General features: G+C 40.6%; 2 protein-coding genes across 2 annotated transcripts in view; one reads left to right on the top strand and one right to left on the bottom strand.

Moving 5' to 3' along the window:
• Positions 1–714: 714 nt before the first annotated feature.
• Positions 715–17,641, bottom strand: part of LOC133523370 (85/88 kDa calcium-independent phospholipase A2) — a 34,374-nt gene continuing 17,447 nt past the window's right edge. The window contains exons 13-16 of the mRNA XM_061858897.1: positions 17,486–17,631; positions 16,385–16,500; positions 15,262–15,487; positions 715–3,741 (exon numbers count right to left, since the gene is read on the bottom strand). Of these exons, the coding sequence (XP_061714881.1) occupies positions 3,722–3,741; positions 15,262–15,487; positions 16,385–16,500; positions 17,486–17,631 (508 nt within the window). The 3' untranslated portion in view covers positions 715–3,721. The remainder of the gene's footprint in view (positions 3,742–15,261; positions 15,488–16,384; positions 16,501–17,485; positions 17,632–17,641) is intronic.
• Positions 12,375–14,931, top strand: LOC133523371 (uncharacterized). The gene is made up of 2 exons (XM_061858898.1): positions 12,375–12,540; positions 12,876–14,931. Exon 2 carries the CDS (start codon positions 12,877–12,879, stop codon positions 14,725–14,727), a length of 1,851 nt encoding a protein of 616 aa, XP_061714882.1. The 5' UTR covers positions 12,375–12,540; position 12,876; the 3' UTR covers positions 14,728–14,931.

Raw genomic sequence — 17,641 nt, 5'->3', positions numbered from 1 at the left:
GGGATGAAACTGGCCTGTTTTGAGTGTTTTGTATTGGTCTAAGATCTCAAGTAAAGGTAAGTTTTCAAATTTCAATGACTTGTTAACCAAACGAACTTAGATCCCATGGAAGGTATACAACATACTTGCAGGATTTTTAATCATCCCTCCCCCCTTTAAATTAGGGGGATGGAAGATTGGCATAAGCAACTAAAAAAAGAAACGAAATCTCACCAATAACATTTTGACGTAAAATGTTGCCAAAGCGAGACCATATGGCTCGCACTGTCAAAATAATATCAGATCTCACGTAAAGCCAAGCTTCTAACTCTACAAGTCCTAACTTCACAAACTCTACACTTTAGTCAAAATATGTGACTTGGCCGTTTCGCTACCGTCACATGGGCGTAATGTGTAAAATGTATTCCTTTCTGTTATACAATTGTTTATGTAATTACGAAACGGGCAAGCCACATATTTTTACCGAGGTGAAGAGTCTATGAAGAGGGCTTGTAGAGTTAGAAGCTTGGCTCTAATGAGATCTGATAACTTTTTGACAATGCGAGCCGTATGGTCTCGTATTAGCAACATTTTACATAAAAATTGTTTTTGGTGGGATTCATTATCTAAAACAATACACGTAGTATTTACTTTACCCTACATATTAAGTAGTAAATTTGCTACCTTAAGTACTAAATAAAATTAGTTTTGGGGTGTTTTAAAAATAATAGAACGTTTGATACTTCACTTTTTATTGTTATCAGCCGAGCAACAGTATAAAATTAACTAGGTTTATCACATTTGCTCCTTGAATTAATTTTAATCTTACAAAATTAATTTTATGACTACTAATAGTATTTCCATATAATTTGGTAAATAAATTTAAACTAAACAAGCATGTTCAGTGCTTTCATCGAGCTTGTTGACAGTAATTCATCCATAAATTACCTTCACTCGTCATCAGATATGTATATCGGAGCGGACAAATACCTGATCACGCCTCTATTGTCAAGGCGCCAGAATACGTGTTCAGTTCAGACACTTTTGAGCACCTCGGGCGCTCCGATATATCTGATGGCGACTGTAAAAAATTACAAGCATGTCTCGGTAAGCATCCACCTGAGATGATGAGAATAGTGGTGTGAGGTTGCGTTCCTTGTCGTCACGTGGCTATCGGCGTACCTAAAATTTTCTCCTTATTACGGAGTAGTGTCAATATATATTTAACTACGACTTACGACTACGGCCCATACCAGAAAGATTGGCAGTTTTTGAATCCATGGTTTTAGAGAATAGAAATAAACAAGGCAAAAGCAACTCTGTTCCATTTAATGATGATTCAAATTTCTTTGGAGGTAATTTGTACTAGTATTAGGGCCGTGGGACGCTAGAGGTTAAAGGTACATGAAACGCAATAACGGTGCTGGTTCCAAGGCGGTTGCTCTCGATAGAAACAAAGATCAATTTATCGAATCAAAAGTCATTGGTTTCCTTAAATATTATTCATTATAGTTACTAACTTAGTATGTCATGACTCATGGACAACATATTAAGAGACAATAATTTCTCTTATTAAATTAACAAAACTCGTATCCAGGAAAAACGAGCAAATTTTATTGCAATGAAATATTGTACGATATTATACATATTTACCATACGTAATATCTGTAAGATACACTAACTTAATAGCAAACGCGGTACATTTGTGCCAAAAATGTTTATACGTAAGTACGTATACGCGTACTGTATTGTACAATACAGAACCATGGATTGCAGCATGGGCAGGTTGCAGCAACTTGACGACTGGTGCCTATTTTGCGTAAGATAAGATTCGATACGTGGGTGAATCAACTTTTTCTTGTCCTTTGCAAGAATTGTTTTAGCATGGTCAAAATGAAACAAGAACCTTAATGTTATGCCAGATCCGGCAGACATAAAAATACGTAAAACTTTAATTTAAAAACTTGGTGACCCAGTGGACGAAGCCTTATTTTCATAGAAAAGTGTGGGACAGTTTTGTCCCCTGGGTTACTGCTCTTAAACAAGTAATAAAATATGAAATTTTGACAAAAACTATTGCATTACGTAGCTTGTTTATCTATTTTTATATAATAAGAAAAAAATAATTACATAAAATCCGAATATTTTTTTATCACTTTTAGTAAAAGTATGTCAATTTTTTCTAACAAAAAAAAGTTGATTCAGCCAATTATTTAAAACCTAAGAATTGAATGAAGTTCAAAATCTATTGCATGCAACAGTGATATGTTAACAAAGTAGTTATTTATCCATACTTTTTATTAATTGTTCACATATATTTCTTCATTTATTAATATACAATAAAGCTGTTTACACAGAATGCACTTGAACAAATGATATTTGTGCTAGCGATACTTACAAACTTTGTATACAAGAGCTACAATTTAATTGAAGCCTTATAATAGATAAAGATGAATTTCATTAGTTATTACATTGTGTCCAGTGAAACAATCATAAGATCGTTATAACACTTATAACCTCATTCACCTTCGATATTTTATTTATTGTATTCGGTTATAAATTCGTTATATATTTTTAGATTAGAATATGAGTGTAAGAAATATGTCAGACATTTTCATTGGTCAGTAAGAAGAGAGAATATAGTTACTTTACACTGTATTTCATATTATTCTGGTATAATTCGTGAAAAATGCTAAACTAAGCTTATTCCTATACTAGTATAATAATTAAATAATTACCCATTATATACGAAATAAAATAAAATCATAACAGTGTATTATCAACTAAACAACAAATAATAAATTAAATTAACAAATTTGTACATTTACGTACGACCAAAGACATACCTTGATTGAGTGAGATGTGTAAAATCTAAGACAATTTCGTGCTTCGAATTTGACAGGTAAACGAGATGGCGCTGTACAGCTCTATACATTTTGCGGTAACTCTAATTGTCAAAAGTTGACGTTTGACAATTCAGTGACCGCAAAACATATGGCACTGTACTGCGCCATCTGTTTTGGATGCTAGGTACGTTTACGTTTTTTCTTAGACTTTACTTCTCTATTACAATCAATTCTCTTTGGTACGACCTATGAAACTAAAACGTGAATGAACGGAGAACCTATAGAGTTGAATAAATACCTAAAGCAGAAAAAAATAAAGCCTGCAAAAGCTTTAACTTAACCTGCAAATACTTGAACTACAAAGGTTTTCAACTTTCTGTATTTATTCAATGTTTTACGCAGTTCATTTCATATGCAAAATAAAAATATTCATTTTAACACAGGACAAACAGTGATGGGTAATTCCACGAGACTGTAACGTCAGTTATCAATTCTTTCGTGTGTTAATCAAGCAAATTTAATGTCTGACGTAGCCCTACAGGTAGAAATCTGGATACTTTTTGCTTAATTAATGTAACACAGGAAAGAATTGGTAACTGACGTTACAGTCTCGTGGAATTACCCAGATCTACAACTGTTAAATACCCGAACTAATACACTAAACGAAATATTATGCGAGAGCTACCTATAACTTGCGACTACAAATATACAACATAGCTAAAATATGTATCATATATCATTGATATAGCAACAAAATATATTTCACTAAACGTATTGTATGTATAACTTTCCTATATACACAAATATTCTATAATATTTAAGTTAGTCTATTTCCGCCAGTTAGCCATAATCCAGCCGTTAAGTATTTATGGTACTCACACGATTGCAGACTAACATTATTTTTCCCCTTGTGACTCTGAAACAAAAAATACAAATGTTGTTCACGCCAGCACTGCGTGAAGACCGGATGACGATTTCGGGCTGCGGGACGCGGGGCGCGGCGGGCACCGGCGCCGGAGCGGCGCGGCCGGGGCCGCCGCCCACTCCACCAACGACGCGCATGGCAATATGTCGCGTCCGCGCATCAAGCGCCTTTATTTTACATTTTATTAATATACAACTTTTACTGTGTTCAGGGTTGTTTTGTTGCTGCTCCCTCATCAGCCCCAATCCTGGTCCCCGCCTTGGAAGCCCTGGCTTGCAAGAGAACCATCCACTTCGGTGTCTCGGACTGGCAGGAGGCAGACTCGGTTTACTGCCCTCTTCACCATGCCTTTGGCAGTTTTAAAGTCAGCCACTCTGGTGATGCCATCCCGGCCTTTATATAGTTGGTGCACTCGTCCTAAGCGCCACCGCATCGGTGGAACGTTGTCATCCTTTATCACGACGAGGTCACCCTCCTTCAGCTCGTTCCGCTTCTCCCTCCATTTGGTCCGCTGCTGTAGTTCGCTCAGATACTCATCGTGAAAGCGGGTCCAAAAGTGTTGTCTCATCTGTTCTATTTTCTGATATCTGTTCGGACAATTTGTAGTAACAGGTGGCTCTGGTAAGGCGGTGAGTGGACGCCCTATCAGGAAGTGCCCTGGAGTCAGAGGAGACAGATCAGAGGGATCTGACGTCAGAGGGGTCAACGGCCGAGAGTTCAGGATACTTTCGATTTGAGTGAATAGCGTCGTTAGCCCTTCGAACGTCAGACTAGAATTACCAATTACACGTTTTAAAAGTGACTTTGCCGATTTTATGCCTGCTTCAAAAATACCTCCAAAGTGAGGCGAATATGCCGGACTAAAATGAAATTTGATGCCCTTATCATGGGCGGCCTCAGTCATGGCCTTTTGGCTTGCTCGCAACATTTTACCCAACTCATTACATGCTCCCACGAAGTTGGTGCCATTATCACAATAAAGGTCATGAGGGCCTGCCGCGGCGTGATATGAATCGACGGAAAGTCATAAGAAAGGCCTCAGTACTCAGACTACTCACTACTTCCAAGTGAACAGCCTTGGTACTAAGACATACAAATAGACATAGCCAACATTTGGACAACTTGCAGCCCCTGCCTTGGCGATTTGCAATAAAAAAGGGACCTGCAAAATCCATACCTGTAACGGTAAAAGCGTAAGTTAGTGTAACTCGAGGAGGAGGCAAGTTGCCCATCATGGGCTGGATTGAGTTGCCTTGAATACGCACGCACACTACACATTTTCTAAAAGTGCTACGCGCAAGATTTCTACCCCCTATAGGCCAATATTGGTCTCTAACAATATTTAATAACAATTGAGGACCACAGTGCATGTGGTTCTCATGCTCCTTTCTAAATAAAAGTTTAGTAAAAGTGTGTTTTGAACACAACAATATTGGGTGTTTTTTAGAATAATCACAAATCGATCCTTGTATACGTCCTCCAACTCTGATCAGGTCATGTTCATCCAAGAATGGATTGAGTGCTAAAATTTTAGACTTACGATGCACAGGCCGACTTTGCTTGAGGCACTGTAGGTCGTCTGCGAAAGAATCTCTTTGGCTAGCCCTGATGAGAGTTTGAGTCGACTCATTTATTTCGTCATTCGATAAAAAGCCGCTTTGGCGCGCATTTCTCGCTTGTTTACAGTTAAAAATAAACCTTAAAATATATCCTACCACGCGAATCATTCGGTGGAACTTGGAAAACCGATCAAAGTCGAATGACGGCTGCTTTGAGACTAAGCAAGTATAAACCTTTAATTCAGGTAGCTCGACGCTACTTATTTCAGTGCTAGGCCACTCATTCTCGGGTTTCATCAAGAATGAAGGACCGTTGAACCACATATTAGCATTTTGCAAATGACTCGGGCTGATGCCTCGCGAGGCAATATCTGCCGGATTCATATCCGTAGGCACATGGTTCCACGAAGATTTGTCAGTCAGCTCGTGTATTTCATTTATTCGATTGTAAACAAACTGTTTGAGATTACTTGGGTTCACATTTTTTATCCAAGCTAATACAATAGTACTATCACTCCAAAAGTATTTTTTGTCAATATTGCATGTGAGCGACTGACATACCTTCGCACTCAATTGAGCCCCAAGCAAAGCAGCAGCCAGTTCATACCTTGGGATAGTCGATTTTTTTATTTGCGTGACCCGGGCTTTAGCACAGAGCAACTTTACTGAAACATTGCCCTTTGAGTCCACACAACGTATATAAATGCAAGTTGCGAATGCATTTTGGGATGCGTCCGCAAAGCAATGAAGTTGTATCGATGCCGGTGAGTCTTGCATGACAAAGCGTGGAATCTTTATGGCTGCAATTTGATGTATATTAGATATGAAATTATTCCACTCTTTGTTCATGTCGCAAGGCACCGGATCATCCCACCCGAGTCCAGAAAGCCAAAGTTTCTGCAGCAACATTTTGGGTACTATCGTGCAAGGGCTTAGCAAGCCAAGTGGGTCAAATATCTTGCACGTAGCTGACAGAATATTTCTCTTTGTGGACGTAGGCTCATTCTGGAAATCAACTAAGAAATTGAAATTATCTTGCGAAGGACACCAATTCAGACCGAGCACTGATGACTGGTTTTGTAAATTTGAATATTGGTCATTACCTTGTGATAAATTCTTCTCATCACTTATGTTTGAAGTGGGGTCGTTCGCAAATATGCATGGTGCATTTGTTCGAAATTTTCTTAGCGGGAAACAAGCTTCGGCTAACTTGTCAACCACTGAATCACGTATGTATTTTAATTCAGGCAAATCATCACTGCCCGTAATGAGGTCATCGCAATAAAAGTCATTTTTGATTAAATTTGCAATTTTTGGATCTGCACATTCCTTTGAAAGCTGAACTAAACATCTGAAGGCTAAAAATGTTGCTGATGCCGTGCCATACGTGACAGTGTTGAGTTGCAATGTTCTTAATGGTTGAGATTCGTTATCTCTCCATAATATCAACTGTAAATGACGTTGAGATTCGTCCAATGAGATCTGACGATACATTTTGGCTATGTCGCCAGTAAGAACAAACTTATGTTGACGAAATCTCAACAAAATAGATAAAAGGTCATTTTGCACCACTGGGCCCACGTACTGAATATCATTTAAAGATTTACCTGATGTGGTGCGTGCTGATCCATTAAAGACAGTCCGCAATTTAGTAGTTTCACTTTTTTCCCGTAACACTGGGTGGTGGGGGAGAAAATTGCCATTTGGTGGCCTTTCTATTTCAGTCAAGTGGCCCAGTGTTGCATATTCTTGAATAAATTCACTATACATTTGTTTTAAAGTAGGCTGTTTTCGGAAACGCCTCTCTAAATTGAAAAAACATCTTTTAGCTAAAGCAAATGAGTCTCCCAGGACCTCTGGGGACTCTTTCAATGGCATTGAAACCTGAAATCGACCGGAGTCTAACAGGATTGTGTTTTTTACAAATAATTCTTCACATATTTGATCATCAGTGGAATATATTTTAGTGGGTGCGGTAAATGTTTCCAACTCCCAGAATTTGGAAAGTGAATCTTTGATTTCTTGGCTAAAATTACACAATATTTTACCTCGCGGCAAAATAGGAGTGGTAGGGCACATGGGTCCCGCTACCAACCAACCAAACTTTGAGAAAATTAGCGTAGGCCCGTTTTTGCCTAGCGTCTTTTGATACCCACCCTTAACAATATTCCACATTATGTCGGATCCGATCAAAATATCAATTTTGTTACTTTTATGAAACTGAGGATCCGCTAATCGTATATTGTTGGGTAAGTTCAATTCGTTTAGATTCAGATCCACACTGGGAATGTTGTCAGAAACCGTTTGAATAATCATACAATTTACGTCAACAGTATATGAATTTATCCTTGATTTAATTTTAATTGTGCAGCTATCAGAGGCACATGATGTTAAGTTATTAAGTAAAGATACTTGTCTTTTTGAACTGTTACTTTTAATGTTAAGTTTCCTTTTCAGGTTTTCAGTTATGAAACATCTTTGGCTACCACAGTCAATCATAGCTCGTGCAAGGTGAGTATTACCATGATCATCAGTGACTTCAACGATCGCGGTGCCCAAAAGAACCTCGCTATCGTCCAAGCGTGATGTAAGTGACGTTACCGAAGTGCTAGCAGTAGCTGAGTTATGGTTATTTGGCCCTTCGCTACTAGGACCGGGTTTGTCACAGTTGATATTTTTGTTTTCATGGTAAGGCTCATGTTTACTTTGATTATTATTTTTTCTACATAATAAACTATTATGCTTTTGATTACAGGCCCTGCAGGAGCTAAGACGACAGTTCTGTGTTAGATGGCCGGGGCGAAGGCAGTTGAGGCATAACTTCCGCTTGGTGATCTCAACTTCCCTCGCCTCAGGTGACATCTCTGCAAACATTTTACATTCAAACAATCTATGATTCTGATTACACATGAAGCATGATCTGTTGTTTGACGCTGATGAAAAGAAGGACTTAACCTGACTATGTTCTTTGTTGTAATTAAACTTGCCATATTTTGTATGATTAAACTTATCATTTTTAATATGATTATTATTTGGCTGAGCGCTCTTGGCGCTGCCTCCTTGCACAGTCTCCAACACGTCAGCACGATTTCTTAGAAACTGATAAAAGTCTTCAAGACTTGGAGACTCCGCAAGAGTGGCTTTGTACTCTTCCCACTTAATGCTAGTCACATTATCTAATTTTTGAACAACTATGTATATTATAAGAGTGTCCCACATGTCTGTGCGCTCCCCAAGCGTATTCAAGGCTCTCAAATTTTTTGAAACGTGGTCTACAATGAATCTTAGTGACTTATGAGATTCTTTGTTAAGAGAGTCAAGTGTAAAAAATGATTTGAGATGATTATTTATCAGCACGTTCTTATTATTGTATCTATTACAAAGTAGGTCCCACGCTACTTGATAATTATCGGCCGTAAAATCAATTGATTTTATTGTGACTGCAGCACCGCCCTCTAGGGAGGATCTGAGATAATGAAATTTACTAATATCGGGAATAGTCTCATTTCCATTGATCAGCGAGTCAAACGTGTCCCGAAATTCGAGCCATTTTGTATAGTTCCCATCAAAAGTGGGCAATTTTATTGTCGGGAGACGTAGCTGGCCAGAGTGACCAGCGCAATGATGATTAGAGCTACTTCCAATTGAAAGCCTCCGGGGGCTTTCGACTCGCTTCTCACGACTGGAGACTATTTCCTCAGCGCTGGAAATGACAGAGTAAAACTGATTTTCTATTTCGAATCTTTCTTGCAAACGTTTATCTAAATTACTTTCACTGTCATTAGATTCTATCCGCGTCTGAACAGATTCAAATTCTTGAAAGAGTTCGTTGACCTTTGTTAGTCTCAAATTAATATCGCTTATATTTTTAGTGGTCAACTCTTCCTTATTAATTTGTTCATACGGGGTAAGAAACTCCTTAAATTTAGTAATCCGCGATTTAATAGTGCCGCGTTTGCGAACTAACATTTTCAGTTTTACTGCGTCCACTTCCCCATTGTCCTTGCTGCTATCAGTGTCTGACATTTTATTTATGTTCACTGAGTCAAAGCACACAAATAAATAAATGAAGAGAAGGGTTAAAATGTGCAAGCAAACCAAATTCCAGCGAGGCGAAGCTAGAAGATAAGCGAGCGCGCTGTTGCGCGGACACGTGGCGCTGGAGCTGGCGCGCCGACCGCCGAGCGCCTAGCAACAAGCACGCGGTGCGAGGCGCCCGAGCGCCGCGCCACAACCACCTGGAATGTTCGGTGCGTGAGCTCAAGCGATGTGCTATGACTGTAGCGGATGCAATGAATAGGGGAAGCACAATGCGCAAATAAGTTTTATAAAGTGCAAAATGAATCAATAAGAAAAAACTGGAGTTATGTACGATGAGCACAAACGAAAATTTAGCGGTTAAATGCACCTTTAAAATAAACACGAAAATGCGTAAATGAAATAAATCTCTTAAGAAAAACTAAGTTTGGGCAACAAGGTTTATGTGGTTATTGTAAATTTAAGTATTTATTCTTAAACTTGACCGTTTCTTTATACTTAGCGCACAATGGAACACGAAATATATGTCGTAAACAAGCTACAAATATTGTACCCTTAGCCGGGTTTTTAATTGTCACGTTGCAATATTAGGTAATTACAACTGACTAAATACCTAAACGAATCTATGCCTAAACTGCGCCTTAAATGTCTGACGGAGGCAATAAAATTCGATAAATCTAACTAATAATAAATGTAAATAACAAGTTACTTGGAAACTTGAAAACAACTCTGCAGTATTAATTTAAAGCAAACTATCCTTATTGCTTATTATCTTAGCAAATCTATGCTATATTTTAAGTTTGCAATCCCGGTTAGGTAGATTTCTCTGTACCTACCGGCGACTGAACTATATTCACTTTAACTATATGTTTTACTTACGATTTGATAGTGCAAACTTGGATCACACTAAAACACTAATTATACCTATCCACAAACTCACGACACTATTCACTACAAATCGAAAGGGGGTGCAAGGGAATCAAAACGGAGGTTACACGGAACGGGCTACTTCCTTTGCGAATGGTCTTCCAGAGCGATGGCTGTCCGAGAGACTTCGAGAAAGATCCGACGCGTGACCTTTGGACCGGTGATGTTCGCCTCGCCCGACGAGTGTGTGATAGCGCAGGCACTGGGATGGCTTCTTTATTCTATCTTGTGGACTTCACTGGCCATTGCTTGCAGGCCGGGTCCTGTTGCTGGTCGCCAACTTGTCCAGGATTGGGGCTGATGAGGGAGCAGCAACAAAACAACCCTGAACACAGTAAAAGTTGTATATTAATAAAATGTAAAATAAAGGCGCTTGATGCGCGGACGCGACATATTGCCATGCGCGTCGTTGGTGGAGTGGGCGGCGGCCCCGGCCGCGCCGCTCCGGCGCCGGTGCCCGCCGCGCCCCGCGTCCCGCAGCCCGAAATCGTCATCCGGTCTTCACGCAGTGCTGGCGTGAACAAATGTAAAAACAACTCTTATTTGAAATTTGAACATGTGTATAGTCTTAATTTTTTGGACTGACTCGTTCACTTTCCTGTATTAATAATGGAATTGAATTATTACAATCCTATTATCTGTTTTTGTTTTCGTAACCGCCAACAAGCTAGTTACAAAAAATGTTAGAAGTACATCGCAAGTATATTGAATTTTCAACCTTATTCCTTGTTGAATGTAGTTAAGATGGTCTAAAATTAAAATAGCATATTCACTACTAAGGGCCAGCAGACTACCTGTAGTGCCACGTGCCTTTACCACCCGCTAAATCTGATTGTTTATTATGAATCTACTGGCTAACACCATAGAGTTGATTATTGACAAACATGAAATGGCGCCCTGAACCTTTTTTTAGGGATTCTATTGATGAGCTCAGTTAATAAAATATATTTTTTTATATTATACTAGCCAGCTCGTCTGAGCGCGATACCATATGGCTCCAAGCGGTAATAATGTCATTCTAATTGATAAAATAATAACTCGGACTGCTATCAACTCTGTTGCTGTCTCTGTTGTGCTCGCAAGTGGCTGACATAGCCGATCTTGTTACCGAAAGTTCGCGAACATTGCGGGCATGTGAGCACATAGTTTCGAGTAACTATAATGTATTGCCGCAGGTCGTCTGGCTTTTTATCCGCGCTTGGCATCCAGCTCTGAGCGCCGTCGCGATTCAAATTCAGCTACTTTGGCATTTAATGTAGCCCGCCACTCCGTTCGTATGGCTGCCTGCTGCTCCCATCGCGAGGGCTCTATACGACATTTTAACATGTCTTATTCTTGTCTTTGCATAATTTTAATTGATAACATCGTCATCATTAAAATTATCAGCATCCTAACTATAGAATACTCCTAAAAATGTACTACTCTTCTATGTAATAAGCTGCAATTTTGAAACCTAAATTAATCATTTTTCATTTTCATTGTCATAATCATTCTGAACGTTCAGTTAAGGAATTTAATTTAAGCCCACTTAGGCTCAATATCGTACAGCGAACTGTCTCCATAAGAGCTCGCTAGAGCATGACGTTCGTTGCTTTGACATGTCGCAATTTTCGACCTTAATGCATTGCGAATGTCTAATAACATTTCAACGAAATGGGTAGGGAATTAAATTCCTTGACTGTGCCAACAAATACATTACTTTTGACGACGCGCGACGTGATCATTATAATATTCGATTCAATTGATTTATTTCGGGTCAAAATAGGCCCATATAGATTTCGACGCTGTCATAATAATGGTCAACGTCGTTATTATCAATGTCAACGTCGTTATGTCATTGTCAATGTAACTATCAGTTTGAATGCCATTATTATCTTCTTCTTGGTGCTTCTAATTTGTAGCTATCAATCGTGCAGTTACTTTGTTAGCCAGTTCAAGGGTACCATCAAGCGATAACCCTTTTCCAGGTCGCACCAATCTAGATTTTACAAAAAATCCAAATATATTAAAATTAATCCAGCTTTGATGATTTTAAGACAAGTCACATTTCCCGAAAGTGCATTCTAATTTGAACCTTAAACCGGAATACTAAAGTTGAAATAGGGTAAGGTGCTCTAAGAGTGCGAGGTCTATATGAGGGCGCACCTTACGTCACACGAGTCCAATAAGCCATCTGTAGCTAACTTCAGTTGTATTTTGGTGCTCTAGTGAACCGGTGCGCGCTGCCGAAAAATAATCGAAATTCATGGAAAAACGTGGATTCCAGGTAAACCTAAAGTTTTTTTGACGTTTTGATCTATTTTTCTTGTGTTTAACAATTATTGCTGTCTAAAAACTACGAAGAAAACAATAAAACGAACTGTCACAACCCACAAATTATAAACTAGTCTAGCGATGAATAAAGAGCAAATGACCGCGTTCTCCGATAGATGGCGTGACGAGTCCATCATTTCGTGTTAGGGCGTAGTTACTAAGAGTGCGCAGTTTAGATGCGAACAAGAGTGCGCGCGCACTCTTATATACCACTTGATTTTTAGTTTTGATTTTTTATTTTATTTGCTTATTATTATGTATTTAGCATACGTAACTATTTATTTACAGTATGTCTACGAAAAAGAGAAAGACTGAGCGAAAGAATTGTCCAGCCGATGTACTTGAAGAAGCTCGGAAGCTCATAGAAAAAGGTCAGTCAAAAAGATCAGTCGCCGAGGCTTTTGGTATGCCAGAATCATCGTTGAGAAAACGTCTGAAGAGAGGTGAACCTGCTACTAAATTGGGTAGATACGAAACAACATTTACGGAACAAATTGAAGAAGACTTCTGTAATTATTTGAAACTTCTAGATGATATGTACTTTGGCTTGACAGCAAAACGTTTGAGAGAGTTAGCTTTTGAATTCGCCGTCGCGAATAATATTCCACATAGGTTTAACACAGACACAAAATTAGCAGGCAAGGGATGGTTAAGAGGGTTTCGAAGCCGTCATCCAGAAATATCGTTGAGACAACCAACGTCAACTAGCATTGCTCGTGCTATGGCGTTTAACCGGCCACAAGTTGAGCGGTTTTACATCAATCTTATGGTGTTGCAAGATAGATACAATTTTCCGCCCCACCGTATTTTTAATATGGACGAGACTGGCTTCACCACTGTGCCTAATAAACCTTCAAAAGTTTTGAGCACAAAAGGAAAACGGTCAGTGAGTAAAATATCTAGTGCAGAGAGGGGAGTCAACATTACAGCCGTGAATGCTATGAGTGCATCGGGTGTTTATGTCCCACCAGCATTTATATTTAAGCGCAAAAGAATGAAGCCCGAGCTTTTAGATGGCGCACCAGCTGGGTCCATCGGTATGATATCCGACTCCAGTTATATAAATTCGGATCTTTTTCTGGATTGGTTGTCACATTTCAAAGATTATACAAAGCCAACGAAAGAAAACCCAGTATTACTAATTTTGGACAACCATGTGTCACATTGCACGATTAGAGCTATTAATTTTTATCGTGACAACCACATCCACGTATTGACTTTGCCTCCTCATACTAGTCACAAAATCCAACCACTTGACTGTGGATTCCACACAGTCTTGAAAAAATACTATGCCAATGAATGCGAAAAATGGCTGCGCAACCATCCCGGTAGGGCGATCACTGTTTTCCAAATGGTGGCAATTTTTTCCCCTGCTTACCTCAAAGCTGCAACTTTAGCGTGCGCAGTTCAGTGCTTCAAAGTCACTGGTATAGTGCCTTACGACCCAGATGTCTTTACTGACGCAGATTATTTAGCAAGCTCAGTAACTGAAAGAAAACGAGGTGATGATAACGCTGAAAGTGCCACTGATGTGCCATTAGTCGATTCTGGAGCATCGATTGTATCAGAGGCAATACCACAAACCTCACGCAGCCCCTTAATGGATTTAACAAATGTGGGAGGTCCTACAAACTCATCAGTGATTTCAACCGAACATTCGGCTGCAAACGAATCACCAATGCAGCCAACTGCAGTCTCTTCACATAATACAAATTCTGCTACAACTGGAAAGCCCAAAACAATAATGGATATTTGTCCCATCCCCAAGGCCCAGCCAAGACCAGTCTCTCAACGAAAACACAAAAAATCTGACATAATTAGTAGTTCACCGTATAAAATTGAAATCGAAAAGCAAGAAGCACAAAAGAAACCTAAACCTAAACTGAAAATTCACATACAACGTCCTCAAACTTCAAAGACGCAAACTTCAAAAGCCAAAAAAGTGAAAAAAGACTTCAAAAAACCAAAGAAAACCCCCAAAAAAAAAATTTGGAAATGTGGTGGCTGCCGAGAGGTATACAAAGAACCCATCATAGAAGACTGGATAGAGTGCGATAAGTGTAAAGAATGGTGGCATGAAAAATGCACAGCCTATTTAGGCCTAGGATCTTATGAGTGTGACGTATGCACTCATAAATAAAATGCGCACTCTTTGCAACCCTGCGCGCACTCTTGTGCAACCCTGCGCGCACTCTTATACGTTATACGTTGTAAGAGTGCGCATTGGTTATTTTTTTTTTACTTTGTATTTGTGCCAAAATTATGGACATTATAATTAATGCGTGTATGCTGATTTGTTACTGAGAGATAAGAGTTACTGATAAATAAAGTTGATTTTCCTAGCCTTGTTATTTAATTTTTTACTAAGTGTCATTTAAAAAGTGCGCACTCCTGGAGCACCTTACCCTACTATTGGCGCGTATGTAGTCGATAAATCTTGGAAAAGGGATAAAACAAATTGAATACCACAACATGTCTCCCACAAAATGCATCTCGTCCGAGCGCTCGTCCATGGCCACGTCCTTCGACCCTACTCATAGTGTTGTGTTCCTGCCGATAAGGTTGCCAGAGCTCAACGAGGGGGGGGAGGGGTGTTAGGGTCGGCAACGCGCATGTAACTCCTCTGGAGGCCGCATGCTTGTTTGCCACCGACGTAGTATAAAAAAAAGAATACCTCGACAGAGGGGCTCGGCGAGCAGCGCGGCGAGCTCGGCGACGCGGTCGCGGTGCTCGCGCATGTAGGCGTGCGTCTCCCACAGCATGCGCACGAGCAGCTCGTCCGAGCGCTCGTCCATGGCCACGTCCTTCGACATGGGCGGGGAGAAGCGGTAGTAGGGGACGCCGAGGGTGGAACACCAGGCGCGGGCGCGCTCGACCACGCGACCGTCGGATTGTGTGGCCTGGAAACGTATCTTCTAATTACTTTTTTAATCAGAGAAAACTGAAATCCCTTCATCGAACGGTTTTGGTAAGCGTTGTGTTAAGAAAAACCCCTTGGAAAATCGATATTAGCCATCTATTACCGGACCTTTCCCTGTTTTTGCTGTTGTTGTGCGCGGAAAAAATAAGTAGAACAGGATTCGAGCAAGCTTCGGTAGTCTTGTTGGTCAGAGCCGTTGCTCTGACATCTGCGAGAATGAAAAATATTAGGAGAAAGGAGTTTTTACCTGATCAACCAGGAGATTGGCAATCAAAATCAAAAAATCAAAAAAAAAATCAAAATTGTTTATTTCTTTCAAAAACCATGACAAATATTACAATGGCTGGTGTCTCCTTGTAAGTTATTTACAAAATAACCTGTGCTAGGAGGCACCGCTCTTCCATAGCTAAGTACAGTCAGTATTATACAATTCTATTCTTAAAGCTATGTTCCTTAATTATTATATGAGTATATGTGTGTGTGTGTGTGTGTGTGGCAATGGTGAAGCATTCCCAAGCCAGATTGGATTCGGCATACGGTCTCGGGTTTGAACACGTCCAAGTCTTTGGGCATCATCTAGTTGGCGCGGGTGCACCAAGCGGGTGAGCGGGCTAACGAAAAATAGTATGAGCTACGCTAACTGACGCAAACGCATGCGGCGGATTTTACCTAAAATGACACCAGCATACGTGCGCCCGCTTCATGCACCCGCGCCAAGTAACAGACGCCCTTAGATTTCGCACAACTTGGCCTAAGAGAGAAAGAAGTAAGAGGTTACCTGATCGACCAAGAAATTTTTAATGGCGGAAAATCCCATGCTAGCTTTGTTTTTACCTGCAATAGACTTAGCCTAAAAGAGAAGGAAGTAAGATTTTACCTGATCAACCAGAAGATTGCCAATGGCGGAGAGTCCCCAGGCCAGCTTGGCCACGCCCCATACGCTCTCGGGCTTGAACACGTCGAAATCCTTGATCTTGCACAGAGGATTTATACCTGAGGGTTTAAATGAGATTTCTCTTAGCCTATTTTATAATTTCTAATAGTTACAAGGAAAATACATGAACTATAGGGAGCAGTACAGAAACTCCATATTTAGTGGAGCTAAGTGATAATGTCAAGCTTAAAGGCCTTAAAGGCCAGAGCACACGGGCTGCGTGTGCGTAGAAGTGCATGCGTACGTGTACTCATACGTCACGCAAGCGGTGAGCCATCTCTCATAAGGATTTGTATGTAATACATCTACGCACACGCACCGGGTGTGCACAGGCCTTAAATAGCAAGGAAGCGTGCGCGAACTGTAGGTAGGTAGGTTTTCGGTTAGGCTACAAGGTGCCCAAGAAAACAAACCCTTTTTTTTGTTCACGGAGTGGGCGACCCTACCCTCTGAATCCAAACTGGCGTTTCGACCCGCAGGCCGAACAGGCCTATGCGGTGGACCGTGAGCTCGGTCGCTACCACCGCCTGTCTGAGCACTTCCTCTTGCTCCTGTCCTCGCACGGCTACCTGTGTGTCATCAGGTAGTGCTCCACAACGCGCCTAAGGAAATGAGGCACTCCATGGACTCCATGGTAGCGGAGTGCCCACACGATTCCGTATAGGGGAGGGAGCCGAACGCGTTGGCGATGTCCAGCGACACCGTTACCACTCCCCCCCCCCCCTTGTCCACCGCTGCCACTCCGTATTCCCTAAGCGCACCCACCACGTCAAACGTTCCGGAACCCTAACTGGCTGTCGTTCAGGTCCGGGCCCAAGGAAGAAAACCCTCCAAGGAGCGCCTTTGAAGCGTTACAGACATATTAGGTGTAAATGATTTAAGTGTAAACCTAATGCGATGAAAAATAGGTCTAAATCATGGTCGTTAATAATTTCCTCTTACCCTATGAAGAGTATGAAGATTGCGACAAGCTTAGGGATAGTTGCGCTATACCGTTCGTTGATGGTTAACATTTATTTGTGTGAAAAGTAGATAGTTCTTTACCTGTGCCACACGAAACCACAACTTTCAAGTCAGTCTTGCGTGCTTCCTCGATTTGCCCGGTGGCTCTTAGTGCCAATCGCATTTCTGCGAGTTCAGATAAAGCGTCTAACGTGGGATTGTTCCCCATTAAGCCGCCGTCGAGATATCTGTGAACGA

Source organism: Cydia pomonella, chromosome 12 (assembly GCF_033807575.1).
Source record: "Cydia pomonella isolate Wapato2018A chromosome 12, ilCydPomo1, whole genome shotgun sequence".
NCBI classification, from domain to species: domain Eukaryota; kingdom Metazoa; phylum Arthropoda; class Insecta; order Lepidoptera; family Tortricidae; genus Cydia; species Cydia pomonella.
The sequence above is the reverse complement of the archived record's forward strand: the minus strand, read 5'-3'. Positions and strand labels throughout refer to the sequence as shown.